Source organism: Phaenicophaeus curvirostris, chromosome 1, assembly GCF_032191515.1.
Source record: "Phaenicophaeus curvirostris isolate KB17595 chromosome 1, BPBGC_Pcur_1.0, whole genome shotgun sequence".
NCBI lineage: Eukaryota > Metazoa > Chordata > Aves > Cuculiformes > Cuculidae > Phaenicophaeus > Phaenicophaeus curvirostris.
The window spans coordinates 81,889,105-81,901,963 of record NC_091392.1 but is presented as its reverse complement, the minus strand read 5'-3'; the positions used below and the strand labels follow the sequence as shown (position 1 = coordinate 81,901,963).

Here is a 12,859-nt window from a genome sequence, read left to right as displayed (position 1 = left end):
CCCTGGTATGCTCCACTGAGGCTATGCTACATCACTCCTCTGGGATGTTGCTTATGGAGGGCACTCTCAGTTCCCACTCATCCTTCATCCCTAAGACAGTAGTAGAGTTACCAACAATAGGAGAAATTTCCCTCTGAGGTAATGGCTCTTTATCTCCCCACACCAAATAGGGAACGCAAGTGCAAGGAGTGCCAGCAACTTGCCCAAAACCACAGAAGAAATCCACAGAAGAGCAGACACTAAATCCAGATCTCTGAAGTTCAGTATTAATGGTTGGTATATCCCTTCTCGATGCGTGCATTCAGGGTTACAGACCTCAACTGTGTTCCAGTTTAGAGAGCGATTCATTCATCGTTACCCTTCTGTAGTGCCAGAAACGTCCACTAAAAAGAAAGATGAACAGTTAAACCTCAGGCTGACTAAGGACTCAAAAGTCTCAAGCAAGCATCAGATGGATGCATTTTCTATCCCCTGGCAACACTTGAAAAAAGCTTCATGAAAGTAAAATATCACTTCTGAGGGTGGTGCTCCTGGCCATGCTACAGTAAAGATATAAAGCAGACTGCCCCTCACGCAGACAGGCACAGCTTTCAGAAACAGGACACCAGCCTGCTCAGAGTGCAACACCTGTATCATTAGCACCATCTGCAAGAATCAAGTAATAAAGCCTGAGTGCAAAATGTTAAGAATGAGCTTCAAGAGAGGATTCCAAGCAAGTCCACATTTTTTAATCTCTTTATATTGGTGATATCTAGAAATGTTGTTTTAGAAACAAGAGTAAACCAGCAAAATTTTAAAATGGTGTATTTGAGATCTTACACTTTGCCTGCTTTTTCACTTTTTCATGTTAGGCTTACAACCACTTTTTCCCTCACTGGCTTCTAAGAGCAAATGTGTGCACTCCAACACACAAGTACTGAAGGCATCCTTCTCCCATAAAAAGGTACTTTTATCTTGTATGGGATCAGTGCATTAAATTAAATATATATACACAGTATGTGTTTATACATAAACACGTGTGTATATACACATACACATATAAACAAATGAGTTGTCGTTGAACGGAAGAGTGAAAAATTTCACAATCATTATTCTGATCCTAGAACATTTTTGAAGCACCTGCATCCCTGAAGCACCTCATGTACACCTTTACATCTTTGTTCCCTTTTTAACTGAAAGAGGAAAAAAGCTGCTTATGAAACATAATCCCATATAAATATGACAAGTCAAACTAAAGAAGACAGCATACGTTATCTATGTTTGTAATATCAAAGATCTAAGAGGATGAAATTAGTTCCCCTTTATTGACATAAAATATGCATTACTAACAATTCACATGATGCACTGACTAGAGTTTAGTCACCCTTGTCATGAAAAATATGGGTCATCCATTCAGGTCTTCATTATTTAGACAGAATTGAACTTCTCATTAAATCCAAGGGGGGGAAAAAAAAAAGTAGTTACACATTCCTATGAAGTATGCAAAAAGCTGGATTGTGATTACTTAGGAAGCCACTGGGCTTACAGAGCTTTATCTCCAAGCAGTAAGCTTGCTGCTTTGTTTCTGAAAAGATGGGCTTAGGCAATAACTGCAGCAGTGACCCTTATGAGGCAATAAACTGATCCCTTCAAGACTGAGTATTGAAATCACACAGAAAACCTCCATTATTATGGAGTGCTGAGTTTTATGGAAATCTAAAATCTACCTCTCAAGGTCCTTCAAGGCAGGTAAGTGAACACACTCCTTGTTGAAAATATAACTTTGCTAGATATTCAAGAATTCCTGTAACCGTTCTCCGAAAAAGCAAAAGAGAAAGTTTCTAGTGAAATCTTTCACTTTCAATTTCTTAGCAGAATACTGTAGATCCGTATCAGAACACTTCCCTCATCTTCATGATGTTTCAGTATCTCCCAAGCAATTAAATACAATTCTTCATAGTGCAAAGATAACTCAGGCTTCACTGTTATTTTAATCCATTTCCCAAGTTCCTGCTGATCACATATAGTCCTGTGAGACAGGACCAAGAACTCCCAACTCACTTTTTTGTAGGAGCTTGGTAGTTAGACATGCAAACAGAGACTGGAGCTAAAATTATCTATGTTAATCTCAGATATAATCTTCAATATCCATTTGATCAAGGGAAACACCACCCGAGTCTTCAAAGGCTAAGTGCTACAATTCTTACGATAGAATCACAGAATGTCATGCATCAGAAGGGACCTGCAAAGATCATTTGGTCCAACTCTTGTCCCTGCACAGGGCAAACCCAACATTCACCCCATGTGTCTGAGGGTGTTGTCAAAATGATTCTTGAATACTGCCAGGCTTGACACCATTGCCCCTTCCCTGGCAAGTCTGTTCTAGTGCTCCACCACCTTCTGAGTGAAAAACCTTTCCCTAACATCCAACCTAAACTTCCCCTAGCACATTTTCCTCCCATTCTCTTGGGTTCTATCACCGGTCACCAGAGAGAAGAGATCAGTGCCTGCTCCTCCTCCTTCCCTTGTGAGGAAGAAGTAAACTGCAATTAGATCTCCCCTCAGTTTCCTCTTCTCCAGGCTGAACAGAAAAGTGACCTCAGCCGCTCCTCATCTGACCTCCCCTCTAAACCCTTCACCAGCTTTGTGGCCTCATCTGGACACTCTCCAGTAGCTTGATATCCTTTTTATACTGCGGGACCCAAAACTGCACACAGTACCTGAGAAGGGGCTGCACCAGTGTGGACTAGAGCGAGTCAATCACTTCCCTGAACTGGCGAGTGATGCTGTGCTTGATGCATCCCAGGACATGGTTGGCCCTTTTGGCTGCCAGGGCACACCGCTGGCTCATGTTCAACTTGCTGTCAACCAGAATGCTCAGATCCTTTTCCACAGGGATGCTTTCCCCTACATGCTGCAGCAGAAATGGATTGGTAAAGTGGTAGCAGTGCCTAATGCAAACTTTCTGAAACTGAGAATCCAGGCACGGAGGCAGCCTCCGGCAATTACCGATATATGGCCTCTCTCCTCTGCATGGTAGCTTACAGAAAGCTAGCTCACTATTGAGCCATAAAGATTTTCATCACCCCAATGCTAACATCAAAACCAGGGGCATCCTTCACCCAACTCACTGAGCACATCCTAGTTAAAGTGGAGAGATAGCAAGTCCAATGACACAATTTCCCACATGGGAAACCAGGCACAGTGCAACAGATTAGGTGGCCTCAAACGCACTTCCGAATGTCAAGCAAACCATTGTACCACAAAACATCCTGGAATGCTTTGAAATTAGTCCTAACGCAATGGGCTTGATTACCTCCAACGTACTATGCTTTCTGACAGATCCAGCTGTAAGAAAGAACATTATGCAAAGAATAATTTGAAACACCAGATATAGAGCCTAAATTGCAGCACCAGTAGCCATTTCCTCATTCTGCAGTGACAGGAAGGACATGGCCCCGAGAGGAATTGCTCTTCAAGTCACAGTGTGCTATCTGTCTGCAAAACAATACATTCGCCTCAAAGGGATTTAACTTTGGGACTTGTAATGAAGCATGTTTAAGGAACCTCCAGAGAAGTAAGGTAAAGAATATTATTGTTTCCTGGGTTCAGCTTCTGCATAGTACCACAGTCAGTACTACTGTACTAGAGACAAAGCAAGCCAAAATGATAGGAACTTCAGTTTTAAAGGCTTGTTTCTAAAATGGGATTGCAGAAAGCCCTATAAAACCTTACATGTACTATTCATGCCTTAAACAGTAAGAATTTGGGGGGGCGGGAATTACTTGGGACTCTTGCTACATGTAATTAATTTCAGTCAACAGAACTACTGTTGAAGCATGCCCAGGCTACCACAATAATGCTGTATCTAGTGTTTCTGTATCCTGATTGTATTTTAATTCCTACGTTGAGAAGGGTAATCAATACAGTTAGAGATACACACACACAAAAAAACAGAGCAACCTTGACGCTCTGACATTCAGCCTGTTTAGCCCAAGGGGCTACAAACAGACTGAAAGCAGCTTGCTTCACATTCTTCAGAATACTGCCTGGAAAAAGGTAGCTTCACTATTTAGTAGGCTTCTGAGACCTTGAATTGATTTTGTACAGGCTTTCTCCTTACACCTTATCATCCACTTTATAGTAACACTTTCAATGTCAGTGAGCTGCTACCCTTATCCACCTTACACCATTAACAAGGATAAGTAGATGCATCAGTCATTACTAACTATTTAACCGCAAGGTTTTGTTCTTCCCAAAATGTCTCTGGAACATAAGGCACAATTTATTTCAATTCTTGAAAACTTTGCATCCTCTGAGCTTTTTCTCTTGATCAGCATCCCGAGCACAGACGATGAGGGGATACCAACATGCTTCATCCTTCAGGAATTTTAATTTTTCATTTCTTTGGAAAAAATCCAACTAGATATACTGTTAAATCCTCAGAAGATCCATTCTGAACTGTAAAGGTAAGCTGTATTTTAATCCCCAAGACAGACCTCTCATTCATCTTAAAGTTCAAAACAGAACCCTGACTTCAAAATGGATTTGCAACTACTACCTTATTACAGATTTAGAGAGTATACTGCTAGGACAACAAAACTAAACAGTTAAGGTATCAACTAGAACTACAGTATTACATACATAAGAGATGGGTGGTTTAAAACAGCCTGACTATTCCCGTTGTTAGGCTCCCAGATTCATAATTCAGTCCTGAAGGACTAATTTTAAAAAACTGGGCAACTTGTAACTTCTGCTAGCATCCAAAAGTAACAGTTGCATGCCTCATTTTAAAAACGAAACTGCTTATTTCGTTGCAGCAACCACATTCTGAAGAGTGTTTTGGGTTGTTGTTTTTTTTTGTCAAGGTGGGAGTTTTGTTTGGTTTGGGTATTTTTTTAAATCTTGCCTCTTTACTTCATGATCTCCAGTCTGACTCATAATTTGATCATGCATGCTGTTGAGCAGGACATCAAAATCCTACAAAGCTTTAATTCTATTAAAAAGAAAGAATAAATAACACAACTAGTCAAGAAATATGTAAAAGCTGTAATAAAAAAAAAGACCACATTATATTATTGATTGGGTATGATGTATGTCAAGCTCCTGACAGAAGCTAACCTTCACGGCCAAATTACAAATCCCCTGAAACAGTGATGTGTAATGGAAAGCCTGACAGGCCATTAGTGACAACGACAATAAGCATGAACAATGAAAATGGAATTTTAAATGAACCATCATAAAAAAAAAAAAAAATAGGTAGTTACCCTGGAGGGCTGCAGGTCTAGAGTTTACCCCAGATTGCCATTCTCCACGACTTATCCCATGCTTGACTGCAGAAGTGGCAAGATGGGATCCTAGGACACAAGATCTCAATATTCCTTCAGCCATCAGCTATTCTCTTCAGCCTTAACATTAAAGATCATTGTTTGCCTCTATAATCCTACACAAACCTAACCCAACATCACAGTCTCCCAGTCCCAGTGTGAGGATCCTTCATTTGTCCTACTCTGTCCCCAACACCGCAGCACAGAATCTCACCGCAGCAAAATCACAACCTCTCTTCTGCTCTGTGAAACCAACAGAAAGAAATCTCATCAACAAAAGTCATGTCACCTAGCATAGCCCTGCCAGCAAGAAAATTTCCCAGCAGCCACTTTCAACTACTTTCTTCTCACTGATGCATTACAGCATGACACATTACCTTAAAAACTGGTGCTGCACCCTTGTTTTAAAATTACCCACTCCAGTCCACAATACAAGCACCCAAAACTACTTTCCACTGGACTTGCCCAAGCGTGATGACCTTCAAGTACAGTCCTCCTCGCATGAGTGCTATCGGCTGAGGCCCACTGCAGACCAGCACCCATGAGCTCCTCTCTCCCACCCTCTGTTCTCTAGCACAGCCAGCCCTGCTCCTTGCCCCTGGGGCCTACTGGGATTCCTCACAGGACCTGGCAAGCAAATCCCTTGCCCCATCCGTCCTGCACGCAGGCCTGCTGGACAAGCAGAAACACATCCCCATCCCATGACTAAACCCACCGGTTTTCAGAATTGGCTCCTGCTGTGGTTTCTCCTACACTGCCCTATCCAAGCACTCAACTGCACACATCAAATGTCTTACGTGCAGGTTTAATCTACGATTCTATGAAGAAATTTTTCACAGAAAAAGGTCATTGGGCACTGGAACAGGCTGCCTAGGGGGTGGTTGAGTCACCATCACAGGAGGTGTTTAAAAGATGGGTAGACAAGGTGCTCTGGGACATGGTTTAGGGGCAGATAGGAATGGTTGGACTTGATGATCCAAGAGGTCTTTTCCAATCTGGTGATTCTATGAATTTAAGAAATTTCTCCTGGGTAGTTTTCTATGCCAGGCAAAAATAATCAAAAAACAAACCAGATTTAAAATAATATTACTCTTCTACCTCTGAAAAAATATAAATCATATCAAACCTATTTTTGCACTGGAACTTCTTTGCTATTTGCTCATCTTTCTCCAAAACAAATATGAGTTTCAATATCCAGAGTGACTTGGTTACATCACTTTGACTTCAATGTACCTTCTTTAACCCTGATTTAAATAACCTGTTCTGATCTTACTTCACATTTGTACTTTCTAATACTTTTCCTGGAAATAAACTCTTCCTGGCTGAAACACTGATACGCTATATACATTTTTATTTTACTATTTATTGGTTGCTTACATTATTTTTTTTCTTCAGTATTTGACTATTTTTTCTTGAACATTTTCACAGTCATTAGTTGCAAAACATTTTATAAACAGGCCAAAAGAACCTGTATAAATATTTTAAACTCAAATCCCTCTAAATGTGTTTAATGAAAAGCAAGTAAATTTACCAATATATTTGTATATTAAACTAATTACAGGGATCCTTATGAATTTGGTTGTATGCATCCCGTAAGTTTCCATTAGGGCACATGTGATTTTTCGACCTTGTTATTCATAGATCAGAAGAAAACAAAGCTTCCCAACTTCTCACCTTTGACTGAACAAGTCACCAAGCTAACTCCACAAGAGCAATAAATGAAGAATATGCTTTGTTTCTGCATGAAAGCTACGCCTGTCAAACCAGTTTTGTACTGCAGCAAATTCTCAGCGTTCATTTCCACCTACTCAGTGGTTATACTTTGTTCAGAGTTACAGAAGCAAATAAATCCTTCTTGAATATTCAAATTCAACCAAAAATTATTGCACTATGATAGAGTTAAGGCTTGAATATAGGACTTTCAAATTCAAATTACTCATTCTTCATTTTAAGCTCTTTTGCTCTCCTGAAATTTCTTCCACCATTCTTCATCCTTCTACCCATGTTTTTCCACTCGGCTCTTTACATTTCCATCATATTTTCCACAACACTCACATGCACAAGCACTTACCATATGCCACCTCACCTTTCCTTCTCTCAGGATGGCTAGAGACCTATATTTCCAAGATTTATTCATCAAGATAATTTGGCACATGAATCATCCTACTGTCTTTACTCACACGACAAGCCCCAAGGTGCACTGCTGCACAAACAAGTCCAAGCAATCCTCAGACTTTGAGAATAAATGGTTCCCCTTCTGTTGTCCCTGTGCCAATTACACCCTCCTCTGCCCTTCCCTCACCAACAGCCAGTCAGCACCAATTCTACCTCCTCAACCACCAGGAAAACAAACAGAAGAAACACTTCATTACTGATAAGACTATCGGACCTTCTGCAGGGTCTCGTCTCTCCACTGGCATCTGTGACCACTACTATTACAGATCTTCAGTGCCTTGGTGGCAGCAGTTTTCAGCTGCTATTTCACTCCAAATTTCCTGCAGCCCATGAGGCAGCCACTTGCTTCTCAGGGTCCACATGACTTGTCCACCTTTTGCTTGGCTACTCTATCACCCATCGGCCACTGTTGAAGACAGTATTCAGCTTATGTATTTATTTTTTTTAACTCAGTATAAGTTCCAGTATACATCAAGTCACTCCTCCATCCAAGCACGCTGTGCTACACTAAAGCCAGGGCAATTTGTCATAGGAGGACAGAAGGACACAGGGAAATGAAGAATCTGACAACATTACACGGTAGTTTCTGGAACAACCAAAGCTAAAACCCTCCCAGTTTGGGACTTCAGCCAAAAATGTAACTTCAGAGCCTTACACGTAGAGGAGGCATAGAATCATAGAATGGCTTGGGTCAGAAGGGACCCTAAAGATCATCTGCACAAGCACGGGCAGGGACACCTTCTACTACATCAGGCCTCAAAGCTGCTCAAAGCCTCATCCAATCTGGCCTTGAATACCTCCAGGGATAGGACATCCACAACTTCTCTGGGCAGGCTGTTCCAGTGCCTCAACCACCCTCACAGTAAAAAATTTCTTCCTAATACGTAATCTAAATCTCCCCTGCTTCAGCTTAAAACCATTATCCTGTGTCCTGTCACTGCATTCCCTAATAAAGCACCCCTCTTCAGTTTTCCCATACGTCCCCTTTAAGTACTGGAAGGTGTCCACAGAGCCTTCCTTCTCCAGGCTGAACAAGCCCAACTCTCTCAAGCAAGTCTGTCACTCCTCCAGAAGGAGAAATATTTTGCCAGAGAAATATTCTAATAAACAGCATTTCCAAGTGAGCTTTGTGTACAACACTAGTGTAATATTCTGCACAACTGGATAACAATAACATCCAGCTGAGACTTCTTTATTCCTTCCTTCCTTCTAAGCAGCTAGGTAAGGAGTCACACGAGTCATTATTTTCAAGCGTGATGTCAGATTTACTGTATTTTCTACATTACGCAAACAGGACAGCACAGAAAATCCCATTCAAGGGGATTTACATTTTTGGATAATACTTGTCCAAATGCTTATGTGATATTCCTGAAATAAAGCAGTTCCTCTCACCAAAACTCAGCGTCAGCACAAATAACTTCCTCCTTAGGCTGGGAAGTAGGAGCTCACTTAACAGAAATACACAAAAGCAAAGAAGCCGCCCAAGTTACGACCCAGGGAGTCCCATTTTATTGTTGAAGGGTTAAGAGCAATCAGGGAAAATCCAAAATTAAACACAGTCAAAGCCCTTCCCAGCTGATTTCAAGAGAACTCAGAAAAACCTCATAAGAGATTTAACCTACTGACACAGCTGAAAAGTATCTGACCTTTACAAAAAGAAACACCACTAATATAAAACCAGCTGTGGATGTGCTCATCCTGTAGCCCAGCAGGTGACATGCCAAAGGATGGATCACTGGGACTGTTTTGAATAACAGCACATGGGCACAGAGAGCAACAAAAACCTCTGTGTTAGCCACATGAACCCAAACTGGATTTTGACTACTTTCTCAAGGAGAAGCCTTTACATCTGCTGTGCTGCTACTGGATTACAGCTACTCCAGCTACGATGCGTGCCCTGCAACAGCGTTTGCTAGTGCAGTCCAGATGTGCATAAACTTAAGCCATAGAGTTATACCTGACAACCTGTTCACCTACAACTTCTACTCAGCATCACTCCAAAAGCGCAGGTTTATTCCTGAGAGAAGTATTTAAACTATTGACTTCCCTGGCAATAAATCACAGAATAGGGAAAAAGAGCACTCATTTACTGAGAGTGATGATATTATTTATGACATAACATGCAGCACACAATGGAATGAAGATTTTGGAAAATCCTTCAAAGTGGAGATTTGTGGCACAGAGAGATTCTTTTTCTCGTAGGCCTTCAGAAATTTTCCCAATATGTCCTTCACAAACTTTAATAATAGGTATAGGTCTGAAAAAGTGGATCAGATGCTGTTACAATTTAAATGTCCCTACTGCAACCTGACTCTGCAACATCTAAACCTGAGAGGGTCCCACTTTGTGACTCTGCAGTGCTTGGGGACTAGCAAGGGGACTGCCAGTGGGAACTGATATTCAGCAACTGTGCTCAGAAACAGACACTGTAGAACAGGTTCTCCCTGCATGAAAATCACCACATTGTCCCAACTTACCTGAAGGTCCATGACACCTGCAGCTACCCAGGGCAGGAAGATCTACGGCACTTCTCTTCCTGCAGGACTCTGCACTTCTGGGAAAGGCATAATAAATTGGCAAACTGCAGTATGTTCAGCTTCGTTCACTGGATATGAAAATCAAAGATCTGAGGCACTGCTGTGGTGACATATAACCTATTTCCACACAAGTATAGGCATACACAGGCAAATCTCTGCAACCAGGATCAGCCCGCAATGCAACAACACACTAAGTTCTCCTGAGGTTTTCCTTTCAAGCCTTCATTCGGCAGAAGAAAGGTGCCATACCATCCTATTATTTGTGTGATTATCCCACAGTTACACAGCAGGACTTCTCACGATGAGCATTATGGATGTGTGTTCAAACATAAGCAGAGAGGAAGCATTTCTATGTTCTCACCTGCCAACACAGTTCTCCCCTTTTCCAATTTAAGTAAAAGAAAGCAATGGTCATATTCCATTCCTGTGAGTCTTTACTTTCATTCAAACATTACATAGCCAAACACGAGCTGACAACAGGTCTTAAATGAATGCAATCTCACAGATATTTAGATTGGGTGGGGAGCTGTTTTGTTTACAGCTTCTTTACCACAACACTTTATTTGGCCCTGTAATGGTTTTTACACCACAGTAAAGCCCTGAGATCCAACTCCAATTAGAAAAAAACATAAAGAAACAAGAAAGGCTCATCATTTCTCTCTGTTTGCACAAGCTTTCACTACATGCAAGCCAAAAACAGAGAAGGCAGAGCCCATGCCTCCCTGTGGAAGCCATCGTAAGCAATGGCATACAAACTGATGCATAAAGGTCAGACAGAAAACCAAAGACATTTCCCAAGCCACACAAAGTCAGTAAAACTCAAAAAACCTCATTCTTAGTTTTCAAGGATGACTCAGAGACTTTGGTGATCTTATAAATGAGTTGAGGGAGGATAAGCCATTAATAAAGGCCACTTAGTCAAAAACAAGAGAAGTACTACACATCAGCGTGCGTAACTTAATGCCCTGACACTGCAACAACTTCTGGGAATTCATCCCCTTAGAACACAAGTTCAGCTCAGGGCATACAAAAGTTCTGAATAAGGTAGAAACCACTCCTCACATCAAAAACTTATGTCTATGATCTCCTTACACAAGCTTTCATGAAGTGATGAGTCTTTCTTGTTTCTCGGAGCTGCTGTACCACTCTGTCACCAAAAGCCAATTGCATTTCAACTGCAAACTTTAATTTCGCAAGGTGTAAAGAGCTAAATAAAGATGCATCATGTAAAATTTGCATCAATCAAGATGTAAATAAACAAGCCTGCCAGAAAGCTGAAGAAAGCATCCAGGATTTCATACAGTAACTGATGACCAAGAGCCAGAATGTTATGTGCTTACTAGACCATGGCAAGCAGCATGAAGTCATTTACTCAGAGGAGGGAGGTGTCTGACTTAAAAGAGTAAAAAAAAAATATCCACAGGCATCATCTCTGTTTGGAGTACTGTGTCCAGTTCTGGAATCCTCAACATAAGAAGGATATGGAGCTGTTGGAAAGGGTCCAGAGGAGGGCTACAAGGATGATCAGAGGGCTGGAGCACCTCCCATACGAGGACAGAGAGAGAGAGTTCGGGTTGTTCAGCCTGGAGAGGAGAAGGTTCCGAGGAGATCTTAAAGCAACCTCCCAGTACATGAAAGGGGCTACAAGAAAGCTGGGGAGGGATTCTTTACAAAGGCTTGTGGTGATAGGACTGGGGGCAATGGGTATAAACTGGAGAAGGGCAGATTTAGACTAGACATAAGGAGGAATTTTTTGACGATGAGAGTGGTGAGGCACTGGCACTGGTTGCCCAGGGAAGCTGTGCCTGCCCCATCCCTGGAGGTGTTCAGGGCCAGGTTGGATGGGGCTTGGAGCAGCCTGATCCTGGGGAGGTGTCCCTGCCCATCGCGGAGGGGTTGGAACTAGATGATCTTTAAGGTCCCTTCCAACCCAACCCGTTCTATGGTTCCGTGATCATCCGAGAGCAACACGATCGCCTGGCGCTGGCAAGAACCACAAGAAATTCGTTCCCTTCGCGTTCTAAACCGCATGACACACGCCTCAGACTCAAACCCGAGCCGAACCCAGCCTCTCGCGCGGTGCCTCCTGCGTCCAAGGGCATTGCAGACAATGGAGCGGGGACCGGCTCTCCCGGGTCCCGGGGCTTCCTCGGGAAGGGAAAAGACCCCGCGGCCCCGCGATGCCGACCCCGACCCGTCCCGCAGGGGTCCCTCCCGTCCCTTCCCCGCCCAGCCCCGCGGGGAGGCCCCGGCCGGCACTCACCGAGGCCGCTGATCTCCTGCCGGAGCCCGGCGCGGCTCCTCTCCTCCGCTATCGCCCGCAGCATCTGCTGCAGCGACCGGTCGGGCTCGGCGCCCTCGCCCCTCGCCGCGGCTCGGCTGCCCGCAGAGGCCATTCCGCCGGCGATGGGCTCATGTCACACCGACCCACCGAGGCACCGGGCGGGGCCGGGAGACCCTCCCACCCGCAGCCTCCCCGCGCTCAGACCGGCCCTCCCGCACACCAGCGCGCCCCCCGTGACACGAAGTTTCGCAGCCCGGGCGCCGCCGTGGGAATAACACTCGTGTCCCACCCCCTGCTCCTCTCACGCCCTCCCTCCCTTCTCCCCCCGCAGGACTCCGGCCGCTCGGGCTCCGCCGCTTCCTGCCCCCGAGGGGCGGGGAAAGGGCGGCCTCGAGCCCAGCCCCGCCTGCCCGGCCCGCCCAGCGGGGAGGGGGCGATGGGGGCGGGCCTGACCGCGGGGGACGCGGAGCGGACAGGGGCACCAGCAGGCTCTGTCCCGGCTCCCCGGCCCCTCCGCTCCTCTCCCGTGAGACCTCGTCTGGAGGGCTGTGGCCGGC

At 44.0% G+C, this 12,859-nt stretch overlaps 1 protein-coding gene across 4 annotated transcripts in view; it reads right to left on the bottom strand.

Moving 5' to 3' along the window:
- The window catches only part of KIAA0930 (KIAA0930 ortholog), a 98,314-nt gene extending 85,801 nt beyond the window's left edge, over positions 1–12,513 (bottom strand). For 3 of the 4 annotated variants that reach the window (XR_011338071.1, XR_011338072.1, XM_069864619.1), the window contains exon 1: positions 12,282–12,513. Coding sequence is in view for 2 of the 4 variants with exons in the window: in XM_069864619.1 (XP_069720720.1) it covers positions 12,282–12,414 (133 nt within the window). In the remaining 2 variants the exon portion in view is untranslated. The remainder of the gene's footprint in view (positions 1–12,281) is intronic. The other variant, XM_069864635.1, reaches the window with a different exon arrangement.
- Positions 12,514–12,859: the final 346 nt, after the last annotated feature.